At 34.8% G+C, this 23917-nt stretch overlaps 1 protein-coding gene across 9 annotated transcripts in view; it reads right to left on the bottom strand.

The window, feature by feature from the left end:
* The window catches only part of CDH18 (cadherin 18), a 1025306-nt gene that overhangs the window by 12689 nt on the left and 988700 nt on the right, over positions 1-23917 (bottom strand). For all 9 annotated transcript variants that reach the window (XM_038535420.1, XM_038535419.1, XM_038535425.1 and 6 more), the window contains one exon: positions 19231-19348. In XM_038535420.1, the coding sequence (XP_038391348.1) occupies positions 19231-19348 (118 nt within the window). The remainder of the gene's footprint in view (positions 1-19230; positions 19349-23917) is intronic.

The following is a 23917-nucleotide window of genomic DNA, read 5'->3' as shown; positions in this document are numbered from 1 at the left end:
TTTCAAATAGTCAATGTAATATAGGTAATAAGACACATGGATTGCATATATGTATTTATAATCATATACACCCATACACATAGGTTTATATAGGTACTCCTATACATATAATTGAAGGGTTGTTACAGAGCATAAAAAACCTAAGGAGAAATTACAAAAGGTTTTCTTACCTGGTAGAAAAGAAAAAAAAAAAAATGTATCAATTGTCTATCCTTTTTTTTTTTAATTGTCTATTCTGAAGCAAGTTGAGAATAGAGAAAGAAAAGAACAGAAATTCCATTATGTGTTTGTAAACCTACAACAGTCACAAGCACTCTCCCAGAAACCTGCACTTTGAGGAAGTACATCTCTTGGCTCTAAGTTGTCACATCATGATTAATGTAAACTTGCCTACATGCTCAACTCTCTAGTCTCAGGAAAAGGTATGACCTAAGTTTTCACAGGCCAAACACGTTTGAGAATTTCACTGCTGGCATCTGAAGAAGAGACATAAGACACTTGTCCTTGATTTCAAAAAACGTGATTAATAATTTGTAGAATGACATAACATGTAACGGTAGGTGTGGACTCCTTTTGTGGTTCTGACCTCATGTACACTTTGCATTCTTAATGTGGAGGCATACTCTCTTTCAGAATAATTATTGGAAATGCAATCAGAAACATAATCAGAAACAAGGAGAAAGCCAGAAAATGTTTCTAGTACACCGTAAGTTCTTAAATAGGAAGCTCTGAGACACAGAAACATAAAAATATTCTTTTTCTTTCCAGTTGAAGTTTTGACTTTTGAAAAGAAGATTCAGAAAGTAAAGAGCTTCCTACCTAGAAAGATTTAGCAGAGCAGAATAATGAGTTCCTGAAAAGGGATATTGTGTACCTAACCGGAACTGCAAAAAATGTACTTGACTGAATGCTCACTGAACTTGAACAAGAAAACTGTGAACTAAAATGAAAGAGACAAGAAGATATATTTATATACATACATATACATATATATGTGTGTCTGCACATACAAATTTACTTATAAAAGAGAACAGACTTTGTCTTGTTGAAACTACGAAATTAGGTGTCAAGAGAAACAACAAATCTCTAAACTTGAAGTATAATTAAAAAAGTATAAACCAAGTATTATAAAAAATCTTGACTTCCAAGTGGATAAAAATTTAATATGAACTGAATAAAGGGCAGCTATTGTAGGATGGAATATCTGTGAATGAAAAGTGCTAAAGCACCAACACCAAATAAAGGATAGTCTCTACTAATGTGTACTCAAGTTTGGTTCTTAATTCTAATTCTCAATAGTTTGGATGGAGACAGAAACTCATAGAACTCTTGGAAGCCAAGCAAGTATATTTCGTTAGGATTCAAAAAGATATTGAGTGGCTAGCACAAAGACCTTAAACTAAAATGATGTGAAACACAGATGCATATGGGATGGTAAAAATATCATATAGGAGAGATCTTGAGTAACAGCGATTATTTTGCAATAAGTATCTTTGAATGCAGGAATAAGGTCATATGTAGGTAAAAATAAAACAAAACAACAACAACAACAACAAAATGTAAAACATTTTGGAATGTTTGGAATCATTCAGTAGAGGTATGGAGTGTCTATGAACCTCTTTATTGAGAAGACTGCACTTGAATACGTGCATAATTTTGGGTCTAGTACCTTGAAAGTGCTATTTTACCCCCAATGGGGTGTTTTAGAAGACTTAGGGATGAGAAAAACTTTAGAAAAATATGTCACATGAATAGTCTTTGAAGCAACAGTGTGAAAATTCTACATGTCCCATATGGATTCAGGGAACCAAAGGGTCTCAGAAAATGGCTTGAAAAATTGGGAAACCCTCTTAGTAATTCATATCTTTCTGAATATAATCAATATAAACAATATATTCATAATATTTCCAGCAACTATGTCTTCAGCATAATTTGGAAATAGCCTTGAATATAGTTTAATCTTTCAAAACAGATGGCAAAGTGTTCTTTTTCTTTTTCTTAAAAGGTATGAGCACATACAGGAGGAGGTAGGGAGACTGCTGTGCAGATATGTAAGTTCTGACTCATGTGGACACTTTTAAAATAGTGAAAGAAGTGAGATTTGGAGTCCTTTGAAAAGCAATTATAATATGAAAAAATTCATTTTGGAGCTGTAAGAACTCTAAGGATTTATAGCTGATTAATAATTCATAAAAATATTTACAGTAAAAGATATTGTTGAAGAGATAGGTGCACTTGTAACCTCCATGCTTCTACAGGGACAGAAGGCTATAGAATATGATAGTACAATGAGAGTTGCACACTAGTTCTGAAACTACAGTACGTGTCTTATTTTTTTTAATATTTTCTAAAACAAATATATTTTCTAATGCATTATTTATTTATTTATTTAGACAGCCTGGAAAGGGGCAGAGGGAGGGGGACTCTGCATTGATTTTGGAGCCTGATCCAGGGCTTGAGATCATAACCTGAGCCAAAATCGAGAGTCTAACACTTAATCGACTGAACCCCACAGGTGTACTCTTTTTTTAAAAAAAAATATATGTGGTGTACTCTTTTTTGCTTAATATTTTGCAAGACCTTGAAAGATTCTAATCTCTGTGCTACTTGTATCCTTGTATCCAATTTAGGTTAAAATAAGGGATGCTTTTAAAATACTCCCTGGGGCAGAAACAAATCCTATATTAAAGTCCAAAATTGCCTTATACCCTGGAAAACATTAAAACTGTGTTTTTCAAAACTCCTAAATCATTAGACACCTAAACACTCCCTGACACTTCATAGGGTTCTTTGTTTGATGATGTAGGTATAAAGATATGCTTTATCTCGAGCATGGCCAACAGACTATTAAAATAATATTTCCAAATCCATCACAACACCACAAGTATTTGAGATCCCCAGATGTGGATTTCTAATTGAACTAAGCTTTTTTTTTTTTTTTTAATTTTTCTGAAGAGAAAGCCTGGAAAGAGAAACTTAATTTCACCAGACAGATAAATATGCATGGCTTCATATTGTTTTCATTTATTTTCTGCTCTTCCAGCAGCAATAAGATCTACTCATAATTTAACTATTATTGGAGCCCATGCATGAAACAATGCTCTTTTGCTCCCCTGTAAAGCTCCTCTCACATAATAGGCACTTGATAAATAATGATTTGAACTATGCTCAGCAGGAACTTGTCTTCTGTTACAGTTTTCCTTATTATGTTGACATGTATTAAAATATTAAAATGAAAATGAACCTTTATAACCTGTAACAGTTGAGCGGCATTATCTCCTCATGCTCTCTACTAACCGTTCATTCCTTCTCTCTTGCTTCTTGACTTCCCCTTCTTTTATCTTCGAAATGCCCTAATATCAATTTTCAGACTCTGATTCTGTTTATTTAAGTTTATAAACAGCCTCCTGGCCTCGCTTGCATTTCTGCCAAATTACAAATGAATGATCCAACATGTCATTATGTTCTGAGTTTGCACCCTGGAATGTCATCCCTTTGACCATCTGCCACACTCCATCTTGATAATCTTTAAATCCCAGATAAACACAACCAACCAATGTTTAAGGTTTCTGCTTTCCGATTCATTAAAAAAAAAAAAAACTAAATATACATATATATGTAAAATAGTTATAACCACCTCAATTGGCTCCACCAAGTATGTAGAGAAACTTAGACTGTGCTCTCAAAGGAGATGAGTAATCAATCTATTAATATCCATTCTTTATCAGATGTCAGGCAGTAGCTATTCTGAATTTCTTTTGCCATTTTCTTTTGAGTCCTCATCTTCCACTCACAGTAGGAAAGCATCTTTCCCAAAAAGAAGCTACCATCTATTATCAACATTTTGAAAGCACGTTTGAAACTGCTCAATTCCTCTTTGCCATTAATTATGTCTCCCTGAATATACAAGACTATGTATCAGAGACTTAAAAATGAATATAAATACATCTCAGGCAAAAATATGAATCTTGAAGAATATCAGCAAATCTGCTCATGAATAACACATAAGAATTTGCATAAGTGCTAATAACAGTGGAGGTGATGAAAAAAAAAAAAAAGGGGGGAGCTTTTAAATAGGAATCCAACCTAAAATTCAAAATAATAATGTAGAGGTAGGGATAAGAGTAAATTTACAATTTTTTTTTAAATACTGTGTGATCTATAAGAGAAACCCTCTGTTCATTATTTACCACATACCTTTAATAAATAATACCATTTTTAGTACGGAATGGATGACTCAAAGTAGAAGATATTATATTTGGAATCACTAAATTTATAAATGCTGAAGAAAATTGTAAGGATAAATCCTTGACTTTAAAAAGTGAACACATAATCCTATTTATGAAGTTGCTTAACATTTCCCCTGTCTGAGGGCAGAGGGTGGAGTATGTGACTCCTACTGGAGTCATTACGTCCTTTGAAACATTAAGGCAGAGAATAATTCACATTTTCACAAACAGAAACCAAAGTAAAAACACATGGATTGGTACAATTAGTCATATTTTTATTCTTTCTACTTTTATGTTTCTGCTTAGGGAATATGAGTGAGCTGACCTTTTGTTGTCACCATGAGTAGGAGTACAAAAAAGGAAGAGGCCATGAGGTCCACAGATACATCAGGAAAAATATATAGGGGTAAAAAAGAAAAAAAAATCAACAGAGATATGAAGAAAACAAAAGAATATTTTCTTATCTAGAGCAAAAGGGCCACTAAACTTGCAAGTCACACGTCCCCATTTTAGGGTCAAGATGGCAGGTGAAATATTTGCCTTCTCACTAGTCATGTTTTGAGTCTTGCTCTTCTCATAAAGGGCAGTGTGAGTCTCTCAGGTGTGACAGCCCACATGTTAGGAAGGAGGACAGAGATTTGACTGGGAGGGAAAAGAGATGCCGAGGAGAACCAAACAGCGAGTCTCAGCCTCACCAGAGTGCAGGGAAGTGACCGAGCAGGGCACAGCTGCTCCCACGTCCAGGAAAGGATGTTTGAGGAGTCACCTGATTTTTTGTTTGTTTCTTTTGTTTTGGTTTTTATTATATTTTAAAGGTTTTATTTATTCATTCGAGATAGAGAGCATGTGGGTGTGAGGGGAGGCGGAGAGCGAGAGGGAGAAACTCGTGGTGCTCTTGGGACTCAATCCCAGGACCCAGAGATCATGACCTGAGCCCAAGGCAACCACTTAATTGACTGAGCCCCTTTGAGGGGTCATTTGTAACTATAGTCTCAGTTCAGACTGTGTGTGTGTTATTTTATTTAGGAATGGGAGAAACTGCTAAATGGTCCCTTGAAGCCCTGTGGATAAAAACAGAATTCTAAATGGTTATACTCTGTAGAGAAATTAAGCGCATTACCACACCAGCTGTGAGTTCTCATTTGAAGGACAAAAATAAACTGTGGGAGTATTGACTACTACAAATCTGATAATGCCAAAGAACTACAAAATATACAGACAATCTCTAGTGGTTTTGAGATCATCAACTAAGTAACTGAATTTCACTACCAATGGACTATGATACCTGAAAGAAAAGTCTCCCCAAAGACACTTTTTAAAGGCTTTTAAACACAGTCAAATTTAAAAATACTCCTTATCTTAAACTCACTGTAAACTTAGATGTCCTTTCACCAAACGCAAATAGCCACAAGGAAAAACAGTATTTTCCAGCATTGCCTTTTAAGTATTTTGCTAAAAATCATAAAACCACTTACAAATAATATGACTTTCATTTTTAGAAGCACGAATGAATATTACAAAGAAATAATATGAGGTAGTAAATATAATATATAAATATATTTATAAATATAAAGAAAAAACAAAATCTTCAATAAGCTGCAACAAGGTGAATAGGATAGTCTACAGATTCTTTTGTTTAACTGATTAAAATGATAATTTTCAGTGAAGTTCCTGCATTTAAAAACGTGGTATTTGGACACATTCATTTTTAAAGAATGGGATTATCTGCAAAAGTGGGAAATGCATATATTTTTTTAAATTTATTTTTTATTGGTGTTCAATTTGCCAACATATAGAATAACACCCAGTGAGATGCATATCTAAAGAAGAAATCTGAGAGACAGACACGAGTAGGAGATGTCTGAAAGCAAATTATCGACAACATTATAAGGATTTTCCAATTTGAAAGTCATATTAAATGTGATTTAGAGCCCTGAAAACAAACAGAAATACAAGTATACAGATAGTTATAAATGATCTCTTCCCCTAGTAAAATCTGCAAGATTTACAAATGCACTTGACAATTAGAATTAAGCCTAGGAATTAGGCTGGCAAATCTCTGTGCATCAGATAAAACCTAGTCCCTCAAGAGGCAGCATAAAGACCATGAAGCAGAACAGATTTACCTGGAAGGCTAATGATAATTTTATATTGGGGGATTAGATTACACTTTTATATTACAAAATGAATGAACAAAGTTATTGTGTGCACAGAACCCTGGTGTACGCTTGTACTCAAGGACTTTGTGACATTATGGCTATAGCTCATTTGCTATCGATACAGGTAACCAAAATATCTATATCGGTTAAGAAGTTAGAATTAAACGATGGAGGCTAAAATGAAGTTTATCTACTACAGTTTAAAGATTAGGTGGCTGGGGGCAACCCGGTGGCTCAGTTGGTGAAGTGTCCCACTCTTGATTTTGGGTCAGATCATGATCTTAGAGTCCTGAGATCGAGACCCGTGTCAGGCTCTGCCCTTGGCGGGGAGTCTACTTGAGATTCTCTCTCTCTTTCTCCCCTTCTGCTTCTCCTCCCCACCACGCTCTCTCTCTAAAATAAATACATAAATTTTTGTAAAAGATTAGGTGGTCAGAGGAAAAAATTCATTTTCATCAGGAAGTAGTTCATGCCTTTTTCCCTTGAGAGTGATATAATTTTTAAATGTTGTGACTCACAATTATCTTCTGAACTCGTTTTAATTTTAAATATATCTTATTGATATGTTAATGATAAGTAAGGTCAACAAACAATATATATTTCACCGTCTATGTTGTAAAAAGAAAAAAAAAAGAGACATCCTTCACGTGGTTATTTTCCAAATCAAAGTATTTAATAGGTAAGGGCCATGATTTTCAAGATGAATATTGAGGATTTTGGTTGAGTCCAAAATTTTCTATCCACCACAATTTGGTACTAGAACAACTAAATGATTAATGTCAGAATATAATTTTTTTTAAACAGAATATAGCACAGTGTTTAATACTTAGTATGTTCTCAGCAGTGAATACAACATGCCTGTGTCTCTGCTTTGTCCCGTTTCCCTGGTTAGACTCTTCGGACGTCGTCATCTATGCGGTCTCAGTCCCCCATCTGATTGAAACACATTCTCAGATCCACTGTACCCAGCGGGACGGATTCTATCCTTCAAAGTCAAATCATGCTCCACTTCTTTTAACAACACGACTTTTAGTGATGTCTTTAAAGTTAACTCAAGTGTCGCTGCCTTCAGGTGCAGGTTACATTTCATAATACCTTTGTTTCCCCAACTAGATGGCAAGTCCCCTGAGAGCAGGAGCTTTGTGTTTTAACTGTTAACATTCTGGACAGCTTAGATCACTCACTGCCTGACACCCCGCAGACAATGTGTGCCACCTCCCAGGTTAGGTGGGAGGAGGAACACAGTGTCAACAAGAGCTGACTACAGAATTTCTTTTAGAGAAAAAAAAAAAAAAGTCCTTTCTAGGATGAGACGGTTAGAATGGTCATGAATAGTAACATGGTGTGAGTCTCCTGTAGAACCCTGGACAGCCAGTGTAAATGCCAAGCAATGAAATAAAGCTCTGTGTGTGTGCATGTGTGTGTGTGTTTCTGCATATTTCAGGTGCTTTTTATCATTTTTTAAATTAAATACAATAAATGAGTATATTCTTATTGAAAATATCCAAAATCCATTTCATAAACATTTATGAAGCAAGCTTGCTATATTATCATTATTGCTCAGACATGTGATCAACTCTACACTTGAATCATTATATCTACTTGATGCTTAACTATTACTGTTCATTTTATAGTCTTTACCTTTTCAGATATTGATTCTTATCTTATTTTCATTTGGCTGCTGTAGCTCCAAATATTGTATCCATGGAATTTTACTATAATTGATAGTTTTTATATTTTCTGATGCATTCAGCATCTTAAAGTACTCTTCCCTAATTGTCACATGAGTGATATCATCATAGGAAGAGGATTATTTTATTATAGGTCTTTTCTTCAAATGTCACTAAAGAAGACCCACTGACTATCAGCTTGCAATTTTGCAAATGAGTACCTTGGGACTATTTATTCTCTTTACATTTTAAATCCATTGTCTGGAAATTGGTAAAATTATTTCCTTATCCACCAAGTTCTAGAATTTCTTGGGGATTTCTTGGGGATTTTAGTTGGTAAAATTATTTCCTTTTCCACCAAGTTCGAGAATTTCTTGGAGATTTTATTATATATAACTTATACATTATGAAATTATAATAAATACATAATAAAATATATGTATATAAACTTTAAATCCTAAATATTTCTTTACTCAGAGTGATTTGGATATTTTATATTATTTTTTCCATCTATATTTATTTTTTAGTTACTTTCAATGTGCCCTTTATGTCTTGAAGTCCTTCATATGTGATTTCAAATTCTTTATATTTCGATCTCTCTTCATGAACATGAAACAGTAATAACTGTCTCCATGTCTCCACTTTATGAAAGAGGAAACCGAGATACACTGAGAATAAGGACTTGGTGGTCGTCTCACACAGAATCAGCAGAGAAACCACGTTTTAAACAGAGGCAGCCTATCTCCAGATCTACCTCTAAAACACTCTTCTGCGCCACTTCCCCCTCTTATTTTTCCTAACAGATATTTACTTAAAATGGTCCTCTGTGTCAGACATCACAGTGGGATTAGGAATACAGCAGGTTAGTAAATCAGATGAAAGTCCTCGTGTTCTTGGATTGTAGAGTTTCAAAGCACAGAGAGCCCGCAGTGTGACAAGTGCTGTGATTAGAGAGGTGCTGGTTATCCTACAATCATCTGCCATTAAGAAAAAAAAAAAAAAAAAAAAGGATCCAGTCTCGCTGAGGACTGTTGGGTACTGGGTGTAGGGTGGCTGAGGTGCTGACCAATTTGCTCTTAAGGGCATTAACTTTTTCTAGTCATGGTTCAGAGTATGGATGGAATCAGGGTTCCCAAGAATTTGGTGTAAAGAGGGAAGGGATTGAGACTCGGTAGGTGATAGAAACCAGGAGAGGGGAAGCAAAGTGCCACTGGACTCAAAACAGCAGGAGGTGCCCGAGGACTCGGATCCCACCTCTCAACGCTCTTGAGTGTGGGGAAAGCACTGTTCTCTTGGGCAGTATTGCTTCTTCTTCCATCTTTCATATTAATTCAGTTTTCAGTGGTGTCCTTTTGAGTTTTCTTATCTCACCAGAAATTTTAAAGCGGCGGTGTTTTCATGTGTCCACTCAAAAAGTCTTTTTTTAGATATTTAAGAATGGTTTTCACTTTCTAATAGTAAGTGCTTTCCAATGCACACCAACAGCTCTGTCTTTCAACCTGCCCTGGCAATACCCTCTGCTCTTCCACTTAGGGAAGTTCTTTGAGCTCTCGTCCCCAGCGATTTCTCCAACATCCTGAGGGGGTAGTGAGTAGATGTGAGCCAGTGTTTAAATACCTTCTTATGAACCTCAACACCACTCTGCTCTAGGGGTGATTTTCAGGATCTTTCTGCAGGCCGAATTTATTTAGCTGCACATAGTTAGCCCAGCAAATATTTAGAAGAATGACTCTGAAATCTATTTTTAGGCTACAATGTCTTTCATCTGTTATTCCTTCCAGTTATCTGCTAAACTGGGCTGTTTTTGCATCATACTCTGTTCATCCATACTTTTGGAATAAGTGTGGGCTTTGAGCACATAGTATTTTGGAAGAAGGCCTATAGCTGGCAAGGGAGAGTAAGAGGGCAAACCAAAGCCTGAGAAATATGAAACATCAGTTGAGGTGTTACCTGGCAGGGAGTGACAATGTTGCACCCAATCCAACTTTCAGAAGTTTTGCAAAGGATCTTGGTTTTGCTCAGTATATAGGATGGTGTTCTGAGCCAATTTTAATTAAATTCTAAGGAACTAATATCCTCAGCATTTTGGTGAATATCCAAGGAACCAGCATCTCTATGATAATTAGGTTTTTTCTGAACAGCATCCTTTCTTCTGAGCCCAGTTTATATCCCAACAATTTAACAAAACTGGAGCCAAACAGTTCTTGTCTTATAGAATGGAGGTCTAGGTAAAATGGTTTTTGACTGACCAAATACTCTTAGGGATAACACAGAGAAAAGCCTGAACGTTCCAAGAAAATATCTGTTTAATGGTGTTCAAGAACTCCTGGAGCAAGATGACTGGACGGACAAGATTCCAGAGAGAGGACATATATGAACAGGGGGCTGCTGATTACAACCCATTTGCTTGTACGAGAAACTAATAAGAGGATGGGATTCCAACCTGGGACAGAGAAACTAGAACTTTTAGAAGTCTCTTGGGCCTGCAGTCAAATTGGAAATTGAGGAGGCTTGAACACATGGCTGATTTTCCCTAAAGACACTTGCTAAATTGAAAGTTTAAATTGGAAATTAAATTGAAAGTTGAGCAGAAATCTAAAACTCTAAGTGGAAAAGCCCTGGAAGATAAAGAAAAGCTTTTTTTTTTTTTTTTTGCTTTCTCTTTGTATTGAATTGATAGTAGTTAAAGTTAGAGACCAAGGTGGTGGGCCCAGGATGCAAGCAAGCTCCCAGTTGAAAGTCCTGGAGGACTATGTTCCAGCAACGGGACAGAGATAGAATCTGAACAAAATTACAAATCGACTTTGATTTAGTTCAGCTCTCATTGGATTAAAATAATCACGTCCCCCCCCCCCCCCGCAATGCGTGTCAGAAAATGGTGAATACTCCCTGGACAAACACATTGTCATGTGAGAGACTCTCCAAGGTCTATACGCCACATGTGACATCTAACAAAAAACTTACTAGACAAATCACGCAACAAGACCATGTGTCCCAGTACTGTCTCTCCGATGTCCCCGATGAGAAACAAAAACCTGTCATCTTATTGAGACACTAGAGTTAGTTGACAATGATTGCAAAATTGTTGAGATTAATATGTTTAAAAAATAGAGAAGGAAAGAAAGGACAGATAATTTCACTAGAGATTTATCTCTGTGTAAAAGGAAAAAAAGTGCTATCAGCCAAAGCAGTCAGCGTTTGAGCTACACTCCTTGCATGGATGTATTTGCTTTGATAGGATTCCTGTTTCTTTGAGCAGAAAATGCTTTGAGCTGCATGCTGGTGTTTTCTACCAATATACTCACAATGTTACAAGAGATGCTGAAAAATAGGCCCCAAATAAAGAGTCATTTACATAAATGGGATGGAACATCCAAAAAATACATTTGTTCTCCAATGTTCAGGTAAATTAGAAAATGCCAAATTAATGAAGGAGAAAACATTTGGCAAAAAAAGATCTAATGAAGATGGTGAAGATCTGAGAACACATGGAACAATGTCTTAAATTTAATTATTTAGTAAGCAGATCTCAGTGGCAAATAGAATCCCACCAGGACATAGAGGAAGACAATCTTACTTGCTAACTATAAGGACAATCTCTGGGGCAAAGTCCGACCTAACTTCCTTGCTGCCCTTTATAGAATTTTGGAACTCCCCAGTTTAAGATTTCTCTGCTGCGAAGCAAACCCACTGCATGCGGACCATGTACCTGGAGCACTCCAGGTCCCTCTCTTGAGACTTTGGGGTTAAGGGAATCAGAGAAAACATGAAGGTCCTACTGCTCCCCGGGCCATGGGAAATGAAGCATCTACCCCTGACCCGGCAGTATGGAGCCTTGTGCCAGAACCCACGAAATTGGGTCAAGACTCACCGCTTACCACGGAGGTAAAGTATAATCTCAGCATCGACATATGAAGGCTCTTATGACACATCTTCAGCAACTACTCGGGTGTTGAACCATTGACATTCCCAGATTTTGTTTTTATTTTTGACTAATGGGATGCATGCAGGTGACATTTATGTTATTATTGTCTTACGTTTTTGTGTAAGATCATTAATAGCTTGAACACATGGTTCATATGTTCTTCTGTTAATGACCTACTTGTATCCTTAATTATTTTGCTTCCTATTTGGGATGCTTATTTCGTTTTGTGGGATGTTTGAATACATTCATGATACCAATCCATACTCTTTTATATGAAACCCTCTTCTACCCCAATTATATAAAATATGCTGGTCCCTTTCTATGTACTTTTTAGATTGCGCTCTCCACAACGGTTAAAAATGCTGCCTTTGGGATCCCTGGGTGGCGCAGCGGTTTGGTGCCTGCCTTTGGCCCAGGGCGCGATCCTGGAGACCCGGGATCGAATCCCATGTCGGGCTCCCGGTGCATGGAGCCTGCTTCTCCCTCTGCCTGTGTCTCTGCCTGCCTCTCTCTCTCTCTCTGTGACTATCATTAATAAAAAAATAAAAATAAAAAAAAAATGCTGCCTTTGTCTTCTGTAAAGTTCCTATGTGTATATATAGATTTAGATATCTAATAATTTTATTTAAGCCCTCTTAATTGGTTCTTCCCTTCTCTCTCTCCATTTCTGCAGTACTACTGTATTTAAGGGGTACTTCATTGTTTCATGCCGAACTCAGCCTATCAATAACCAATGTTGTGGTTGGATGACCCTTGCTATCCTTAATAGGATCGCAAGACATTCTTCAGCAATAACCCTCAAATTCTGGAAAGAAGGTTTATTACTCACATGTCTGGGAAATTACACAGCACATGTGGGGCCACAGGGAGAGGTGGAGGGTAGAGAGAAAAAGAATGATGGGGGCTTTGGGGTTGATGGTGGGTGCCAAGGATTTGGGGGCTCATTCTATCGATGAATTTAAAACATAAGAGTGGGAATTTAAAAAACAAGAAGAGTTAGACAGAGAGAGAGAGAGAGAGAAGAGTTTGAGAAAGAGGGAGAGAGAGAAGACCAAATGATCAGTTATCAGGATCAATTAAGATCTCGAAAACAAAGAGTCTCAGGGGACAGGGGAAGGCAGCCCGGACCTTTATCTGGTCCTGTGGCTGGCATTGTGCTTATTCCAGCTAACCTTCCCCAAAGTGGATGCCTCTTTGAAATGGGAGCCTTAGCAATCAAAGCGTAAGACAGGCACATGCATTACAAAGAAAAAAAGAAAGAAAAGACAAGAAAAACCAAGTGTATCTGGGTTTCACTCATTACTTTCTTCATTATAATGTCTTAACATCTCCTAGGATATGCCCGCTTTTCTTCTCTTTCTGCTGACGATGTATCTCGTTCATCTTTCTCAATACATTCTTGCTTTTCTTAATCCTTTACCATTTGCATTTTATTAACCAATTACTAAATTCAGTTTGTCATTAAAATTATATATAATTTATAGATTAATATGAAAATCTGAGTCTCTGATTGACTAAGCTGGTGAATATATTATTTTTCTTGCATGGTTTTATATTTTCAATAACATTGCTCTTTAGATTGGGTAGACCTGAACATTATATATTGTTTTTTTCTTTTTCCCCTAATGATTTTAGAAGTGTTTTGGGTTGATTTATTTATTTTCCCATTTGATATTGTACCTGATTTACTATTTATTCATGTTTATTTTAAATATAGGAAATCTGTCCATCTTCAGGCATTTATTTGTATTCCAAAAATTGGCAAAGTATTACTTTGGTGTTTACGTAGAGTCTCCTAAATTTCCATTTAGACAATATCATCATCTATTAAGAAGGATAATCAAGTGTTTTGTTTCTAATTATTATTCTCATTTTTTTTTTCTTTTTGAATCAAGAACATTCTGTACAATGTTGATTAGTTGTAGTGACTGAAGGTATCCTGGGACCAGAAGAATTGCTTACATGAACCTTTCAGAAATTGCTCATTCTTAGAAATGTGACCTAAATAAATGTCTTTTATTTTAAGACACTAAGTTTTGGATTTGTTTTCTTTTTCCAGAAATAATTGTTTCTTTTGAAGCAATAGGCTAAATATTTCTAACTTTTTATATTAAACTTTCTATCTTATTTTAATTTTGGTATATCTCTTCTGAGTGGCATATATATATTTATATATATTTAAATATAATATAGCTTTGATTAAAAATGATATTTAATCTGATTATGGCTAGGAGGTGTTTGAACTAATTTCTACTTCTTTCATTTTCTATGCTTTTACTTTGCATTTTTCATTCTCCTTCCTGGCTTTCTGTTCTATTGATAACGTAAGTTTTATTATTTAACTTTCTGAAAATTGTTCCTTGCTTTGGAAATTACAGATTTTTATTCTACTAACTTAGTATTTATACTTCAAATTTTAACCTATGGAATGAAACATGAATTACAAGATTCTTTCTATCTATTACATTCTGCAGAGATCCTAAAGGCAAACACTAATACAATATTTGCCAAAATGTAAGTAGCTAAAAGTAAGAAACTTATTTGTATACATTGGAAAGTCTTTAATAATGGGTCCTCCTCGAGTCCTGATAGCCTACCCTTTTTAACTAGTTCCAGAGAAGGTTGGTAATAGCAAATTATTTTCCATCAGCATTTTGACAAGATGGTTTTTATCAACCTCTACCACCTGTTTTTTTAGGACAGTAATTTAGTTTAAATTTAATTATTGGGGTGCCTGGCTGGCACTTTCAGTTAGGCGACTGACTCTTCTATCTGCTCAGGTCATGACCTCCACATGTAGAGCCTCCTGTCAGGCTATACGCTCAGCGTGGAGTCTACTTAAGATTTTCTCTCTCCCTCTCCCTCTGCCTCTCTCCTCTACTCTCCTTCTCTCTAAAATAAATAAATTAAATACTTAAAAACAAACCATTAAAAAAATCTAATTATCAGGGCATCTGAGTGGCTCAAGTGGTTGAATGTCTGCCTTCGGCTCAGGTTGTGGTCCTGGGGTCCTGGGATCGAGTCCCACATCAGTCTCCCTGCAGGGAGCCTGCTTCTCTTTCTGCCTATGTCTCTGCCTTTCTCTGTGCCTCTTGTGAATAAGTAAATAAAATCTTCAAAAAAAATCTAATTATTATTAATTATTTAGCGTTTTCTTTTTGATAGTGTAAAGTTTCTTTTCTCTTTATCTTTGATGCTTAAAAGTTTTAAACTATCATATCCAAGGATAGATTTAATTTTGTGCTTGGCTTTGGTGTTTATGTTCATCATAAGGGTCCATATATTTTCAAATATAGAGCTGTCATGCAATTTTATTTATATATATTGCTCTTGGCCATAATTTCTTCTTAATTCTTCTAGGAACATTATGCTCCAATCTATCAGGTGCTTTACAAAGTTTCCTCATTTTTATCTATTTGAGCTTATCTGCTTCAATTACTGAATTTTACATTTGACTTGTTAAAATTTCTTTGTGTCCGGTCTAGAGGTAAGGCTGTCTATTAATTTAAATTTTTCTCTCTATAATTTGTGTTTATGTGTGTATATTTATACACACATATACATTTATATTATAAATATACACATATATGTGTATGTAATTACATTTTAAACTTATAAATATAAATATAAATAAATAAATATAAATTTATATATATATAAATTTATATATAAATTTATATATATATAGTTCTATATATAACTAAATATCTACATATAGGTCTATATTTTTCTATGTGTTTAATGGCTTTAGTTTTTTATGCATATAATGTGCAGATATGCATTATATATACATGCATATATAATTAAATTTAAATTTAATTTTTTGGATATAATTTTATATATAGTATATATATAAAACTGAGTACATATAAAACTTAGTACATATTTCTATATATCTCTATATACTTTCTATATATGCAAAAACTAAGGATTTTTATTTTGGGGGATTTGATAAGGGATTTTACATTATTTTCATACAAATTTGCTTTCCTCCATTGTCTAATTTCACTTACTCACTTCTTGGTCTCTTTTGCAAAAATATTATTGCTATTTTTTTATTTTTATTTTATTTTTATTTTATTTTTTTTTAAATAATTTTATTTATTTATGATAGTCACACACACACACACAGAGAGAGAGAGAGAGAGAGAGGCAGAGACACAGCCAGAGGGAGAAGCAGGCTCCATGCACCGGGAGCCCGACGTGGGATTCGATCCCGGGTCTCCAGGATCGCGCCCTGGGCCAAAGGCAGGCGCTAAACCGCTGCGCCACCCAGGGATCCCTATTGCTATTTTTTTAAATGTTGAGTCCTAAATATAGTTATATTATTCTTCTGATCATTTGTGTGTTTTATATTATTCAAAGTGAATTCATTTTCTGACACATTCTTTATATTATTGTCTATCTTTTAATCTGATTTGTAGCCTTCGGGTAAACAATAATATATACATTTTCTCTCTTTTTTGGAAATCCCATTTTCTCTCTATTCATTCTTTACCATTTAGTAGTTTTGGAGATGCCACTAAATCAGTGGCTTCCTCGTCACTCACCCTGGCTTAGGGGCTCTATCTGCCTTCTATTGTTCCCTGAAGGTGCACTTTCATGTAAGCAGTAAGCACACACACACACACACACACACACATACACACAAAATAATTGTCATTGTTTTTAATTGTTTCTTTTAGGTTTATTGTTTATGTTCTGGGAGCATATAAACCCCAAATGACCAGGATTTCAGCAGGCCTAGATTAATATTTATTCATGTTTTATGTAAATGTTGTCCAGAGAATTTATTTATGCATTCATGAATTTATATGTGTGAGGTTTTCAGTATGACTATTCCATTTTTAATTTTTAATTTCATCTTTACATACAATTTTTTTACATATTATTATCCATTGCTGTCTTCCTTTTAGAGAAAAGGCCATCATTATAGATGGCATCATTAATTCTCCCAATGTTCCAAAGTAAGTATTTTATTTAATTAATTTATTTTTTAGAGTGGGTAAGGGGGAGAGGGAGAGGAAGAAAGAGAATCTCAAGAAGACTACTTGCCTAGCATCAAGACCCATGGAGGGATCAATCTCATAACTCCAAAAGCATGACTTGATCTGAAACCAAGAGTTGGACACTTAACCGACTGAGCCACCCAGGTGCTCCAAAAGTGAGTATTTTAAACCAAAATTTATGAATGTAAAAAATGAAGCTTGGGAAGTTTAGGTGGCTTGGCTTATCTATAGCATAATAAAGTCCACTTTGAATAAGCATAGGCTTTCAACTATGCATTTGATTTTTTTCTGGAAATTGCTATTACCTATCCAAAAGGAATTTTCTTATGTTATTTATAATTTTATTCAATTCTCAACATTTTAAAAAATATTCTTACAAATAGATTAAAACATCTTTATCTCTACACAACTGTCCACAGGCCTCACATACTTGACATGGTATAGCTGGTTTAAGCATCCATATATATGGTAAAAGAAATGTTAGAAAATTTACATCATCATCATCAACCCTTTTAAAATTGTGCACACGTTTGAGAAGAATTCCTTAAAATGAGCCCCCACCATTGGTGATGTCAAATCATTGAATTAAGAGCCCTTTTGAATATATTGATTAATTAAATTCACAAATTTCAGATATAAAAATTTTGTACAAAGGACTTTAGTAACTGAGTGGGTCTCAACCACAGTAAAGTTCTCTTGTTTTTTAAAAAATACTTTTGGAGTTATACTTACATAAGTTAAATAACTTGAATGTGACACACTTTAAATCCAAGTCAAATTTTCACGATAACATCATCAAATTAAAATTACTTTAAAAATGTAAAAATGTAAAATTAAATCCTTATGAGAATGGCAAAAGGAACAAATAAAATATAAATATAAGGATCTAGATATGATTTTAATCTAAGGCAGAAAGTTGTTCCACAAATTATGCACTGATTTGAAATATGGGAAGTATGAATAGAGTTTTTTTTTTTTACATATTTCACATAGCTAATTACATTAGATATATTTGGGATTGTAGAATGGGATGTTCATATGTACATAAATGTATATTAATGAATCAGTACAATTCATCATACATCATACACAAACATGCGCAAATACGTATTTCCATAGGGAGAGCTGACCATAGGGTAGTTCAAATGAGAGAGACAAACAATCTTTGTATTTTCATATAAATCTTGCTATGGCCACATGTACAATTTGCTATCCTTATTATGATAATTTAAAGAAGCTTAGGAATAATGTGCATAATGATTTAGTGAGTTGACATTTGGTGATTATATATATATTTATAAATAAATAAATTTATATATATATATATATATATATATATATATATATATATATATGAAAATGCTTCTCCCTAAAGGGTACAGAGAGGGAATTAAATGTTTATTCCTAAGTGTATGCACTATTGTTTCTCTCATGGGATTCTGAGGCAAGTGTTAAATCTTAAATAATAACATATTCAGATAAACATGATCAAAGAAAGTTTGGGGGAAGAAGAAAGTTGATACACATCAGAACATTGCACATATTGACTGATTTAACATATCCTTTACATATAGAAGGTGGAGTTTTACACAACCACACAACCTTGAGAAATCTACCAAATGGGGAATCTGAAACCTGAGAATCTCCTCTAGTTACTGAATTACGGTATTCTTTTTCCGCTACACAATACAGAAGTTTAAACAAATATAATTCAAAATTTCCACAATATTCTGCAATTATGCATATTTTCTACCCATATTTTGAAAAATATTCATAATAACAAGAGGAAATACAATTTGTACACCACATCTTGATAGCCTTGCTAATGCAAGATGAGCTCAAACATTACATTTTCTTTCCTAACTGTCCCTAGGACATATTTTTCATTTTTCCTAATTTAAAATTTTTCTACCTCCTAGCAATTGCATGCAGCTCTCATAAACATGTTTGTCAGCTAAGATTTCTCTTAAAATTTGCCCGAGAGCATATTACATGTACATTTCTTGTTTAAAGGGATGCTTCTGAGTAAACTCAATGAAAGTTATTTGTACATATGGCTCAATTTTAAATACAAGCTACTCACAGATCATAACACATTAACATCAAACTGACTTTGAATGCTGATTTGCAAGCTGTTCATGGGTATGTACGAATAAAGCAAAAACTGCTCGAGCCTATTCCACATTCAGTCAAAACAGGTATCGCATAGGTTTAAAAGTATATGTAATTCATGTTCACCTTCATTGTCCTTCAGAGTGAAGTTTGGGTTTACAGATAGGCGTTCATCAAGAAAGAAGTTAAACCTTGGTCCATTTGCAAAATCATCTCTATCAATGGCACTGATGGTGTGAATGACCTGAAGAGAAAAAAGCAAAGACTAAATAGGCAATTTAATTTGGCGTTTTCTTTTATTTTTAATTATACTATGACATTTTTAATTGTCATCACAAAAGGATTTTTAAGAGACCCCATTATCCACCTTGAGTATTTTCAAACAGATAATACATGCATCAGCTACCTGGCTGGTTCTTGCATGAAATTTTAGCAAACACAGTATGAACAATTTATAATCATTCACAGTTTATTTTCTAGCATAGCACCAACATTTAATTTCTTTTTTCATCACCCACAGTACATTGGGGCCAATTAGTGGCAAGATTTTGTATGAACACCTGTTTGAGGAAACATGAAGTGTTGTTTGCACAAATAGACACATCCTAGTTTCACGTAGAACAGCCTCACAGTGTAGGTTGTTCTCAGTAAAGTAGAGGCAAAAACAGGGGTCATGTTATTTTTACTGTTTCAGGGGACCATAGAGGGCATGATCCAGCCCCTCTATTTTGACATAGTTGGGATAAGGAATGTGAGACCCCAAAGGATTGTGATGTGCCCCCAAACTGTTAAAATGGTGGTAGAAGCAAATCCAGACCACTCAGAGTTTTATGGAATTCTTCTAATATGCAGTGGTTGGGAGACAACAGTTCTAAAATTTGGGCTATGCACATTTTAGAGCAGAGACAGTTAGAACATAGAAATGAAGGATTCCAGGTAGCTTAAGAACAGAACACAAATTCCAATAGCGGTGACCATTTTACACTCTTTGAAAGGAAATGTCCAAACTAATATGCAAGACAATATTTCCTCTTTTAAAAAGTAATATCCTAATGCTTAGGTGTCCTTTTTCTAGCCCTGTCTTAAAGAAATTAAAAGAAAAAGAGGGAAAAGGAGCCATAAAAAGAGTGTTTCCTGGGGCGCCTGGGTGGTTCAGTTGGTTAGGTGTCTGCCTTTGGCTCAGGTCATGATCCCCTGCCCTCTCTGGCTCCCTGCTCAGTGGGGAGTCTGCTTCTCCCTCTCCCTCTGCCCCCCTCCTCATCCTCTTTCCCCTCCCCTCCCCTACTTACTCTCTCACACACAGTCTCTCTCTCAATAAATAAAATCTTAAAAAAAACAGTGTTTCCTGCATGTGGAATAGAGTGTTCATTTCAAAAATTGTTATGATTTCTGGAGGATCCCTGGGTGGCTCAGTGGTTTAGCGCCTGCCTTCGGCCCAGGGCATGATCCTGGAAACCCGGGATCAAGTCCAACATCAGGCTCCCTGCAGGGAGACTGTACCTCCCTCTGCCTGTGTCTCTGCCTCTCTCCCTCTCTGTTTCTCTCATGAGTAAGTAAATAAAATCTTTAAAAAAACCCACAAAAATTGTTATGATTTCTAAAAACATCTTACTCAATTTCATCCCATTTCAATCTTTTTCAAGTGAAATAACAGACCGATATGTATAAGCATTAAAACCTAAATTCCAGGGCATGCATTGAGCCCATTAGTTGGTCAGGGAGAGGAAGATGAGTGTAAAAGTACTAAGAAGGAGTCATCAGTGACAGGAAGACCAGAAAAGCATGTGTCTCCATGAAGTAGAAGTGAAGAAAGTGCTTCGAGCTACAGAAGTGATCCATTCCATTTTTATCTGAATATGGCTCTCTTTTACTCAAAATGGACTTTCTCAGCATGAAAGTTAGGTAAAAGCTTCCCCTTCCACTCACACATCCCAAAAAAACAAAATAAAAATATCACTTTTTTGAAGATTGTTTTCAGGGTTAAATAAAATAAATATGTGTTTTTCTATTTGAAAATAAACATCCTATCTCCCCTAATCCTTGCTCGTTGTCATTCTCCAACACACAATCCTATGTTCTCGATACCTCGGTGATGTACTGACACATTTGCAAATTCACTTCTTATCCTAGAGTTTGATTTTGGAAGATATTGGCACAGAACAATTAATTTAAACCAACTAAATTATTTTACATTTCCTCTTATTACTTCTCTGGGACAATTATTTTCTTCTCATTTTAAATTTTTACAAACAAGCTTATTCTAGTTGTCAAACACTGATATAATTCATATTTTATACAGCTACTGTTTTACTGTTATCTTTAGTACAGTATACTTCCCATTCCTATACAAGTAATTTCAAATCTGACTTGCCCAATCATGGCAAATTTGTCTTTCTCAGGTTTCCTGATCTTGTGTACATAACAAGTGATGAACTGATTGTCACATTTTGTTTAAGAGTAAACCACTTGTCTTAAATTCCTGCAGAATTGTCGTTCATGCATCTATACTTATTCTTCCATAATACTTCTGAAAATGCTTCCAAAAGCCTTGACTGTTGCTCTGTTTTTTTTTAAATTAAGGTTTTATTTATTTATTTGACACACACACACACACACAGAGCACAATTGGGAGAGTGGGAGAGAGAGAAGGAGACTCCCCAAGAGCAGGGAGCCAGAAAGCGATTTGACCCCAGGACTCTGGGATCATGACCTGGGCCAAAGTCTGATGCTTAACCAACTGAGCCACCAGTCATCTTGTTGCTCTGCTTTTTTTTTTTTTTTAATTTTATTTATTTTTTGTGTGTGTTGCACTGCTTTTATCTAGAACTCAAAGATATTCTCTTGATGGGAAAACGTTTATTAATTCTTTTCTGTTACTAATCACCTTTTCTCTTTCACTAGGAGATAGATTTCCATGTGTTGGTTCCTTAGATTTTTATTAGAAAAATCACCCCAGAAGTGAACATGTTTGTGCTTGTTAAAATATTGAGGCCCCCGGCAGATATCTAAATAAGTGCCATGTATCCAACAGGAGTATTTTCTACCCTCTTGTCAGGTGTGATTTATCTACACTGGGCTACCTGTGCCGTCTGTTTGTGCAATTTGTTAGTGGTGTACAGTCCATAACAATGTATTTTCTGTCTCTCATTCTTTCTCACTGAACTTAGATGTTTTCTATTATGTGCATATTTTGTAATTTGTGCATAAAGTGATTGATTATTTGGAAATATCTGAGAGAAATACAGTCACAGATTTATTCTACCAAAGGGGAAGGTAACTCACATTGATAGTTGGTATTTATAAATAGTTACCAGCTATAGTTTTTGGGAATGCCCATGAATAAGGATTCATTTTAGCAGAAACTAATTAGAATCAATTTTGCATTTCTTTTATCAAATAAATGTATCACCCTGTTTGAATGTGTTTTCTATAGTCTATTATGTCTTGAGTACTTTATTAGGGGGAAAGCATCGAACTAGTCAGTATCACAGATGTATGCAAATAATGTAGTCTTTCGTTAAATAAATGAGCTAGTCCTAACTAAATATTTAAACTATTTTAAAATATTAAAAAGAATTTTCTATGGAGTACACTGTATCTTCCTTAAATTAATCCATGAAATCACTTTATAATATAATCACAAATGAGATCATAAATTTATTTAATAATAATACTAACTTCTGTTAGTTCAGTGAGCTTGATATTTGTAAGATCTAGGTGTAAAATCTTTACTGATGATAGTACTTTATTCCTAGAAAGCTATATTGTTAATAATTGGACATGATGGGAGGAGGCTGGTGTTAAGTAATACATTTTTTAAAAATATATGTTATGTTTCCTAAGTTTACTTTGTAATGAAACATACACACACACACACATACTCACAGAGGGAAAAGTCCATATAAATAATACAGAAAGCACCCCCATCATTTATGTTTCAGTTTCTATGTGTAGGCCATTGCATTTATCATGAATTCACTTTACTTTGGGAACTGACTTCAAATTTCATGCATTTATGATTTTCTTCTTAATTTTTTTTTTCATGCAAGGTACTTAAAATATTTTTTTTTTCCAGAACAGGGAAATATATTAACTCAGAGAAATATATCGCTACAGTTCAGGTGTATTGATACTTGATTCAACGTGAACTCTGTTGTTAGATGTCGTTTAAACGGCTTCACAAAAGACAAGTCTCTCTGCCATGGCCACATGCTGTTATATTTAGATGCACAGCATCCATAATAAAAATGTCTGTAATTCTAAAAGCAATTGTTATAGAAAGAGGAGCCATTGTACAGCTGGGCAACACAAATATGTTTCAGAAAACCTATTTCACAAATCATTATTTAAATAGAGTTCCCTATTCCTACTCCACATCAAAACACAGTTTCTCCAGAAGTGCTACAGACATAAGATTAAATGAACCAAAGATGGCAAAATTAAACAACAGAAAGATTCAGACCATTTCCCTTGTAATAGGTTAATCATACAAATTGACCACACAGATTGACAATGGTTTGTTTAAATAAGGGTGCAATAAACAATGTTTTCAAATGACTTTTCGGTCCCTTAGTAGAAAGTTTTAATTCATTTTGGTGAAACAAATGTTTAGAGAAACAGATACTTAGGCAATATAAAGAACCCAAGTCTCTTAAAGTGACATCTAAAATCATACAGTAGTAAAGACAACAATGACGCTAACTATGAATATTGTTTTTTTAAAGGATAATAACTATAATCGCACAAATAAATTGATAGATATTAGCACTTAGGGGTGCTAAGTCTAGTGATTGCTTTCTAAAACAGCAACAGC

The sequence above is a fragment of the Canis lupus genome, chromosome 4 (genome assembly GCF_011100685.1).
Source record: "Canis lupus familiaris isolate Mischka breed German Shepherd chromosome 4, alternate assembly UU_Cfam_GSD_1.0, whole genome shotgun sequence".
Taxonomy (NCBI): Eukaryota; Metazoa; Chordata; class Mammalia; order Carnivora; family Canidae; genus Canis; species Canis lupus.
The sequence above is the reverse complement of the archived record's forward strand: the minus strand, read 5'-3'. Positions and strand labels throughout refer to the sequence as shown.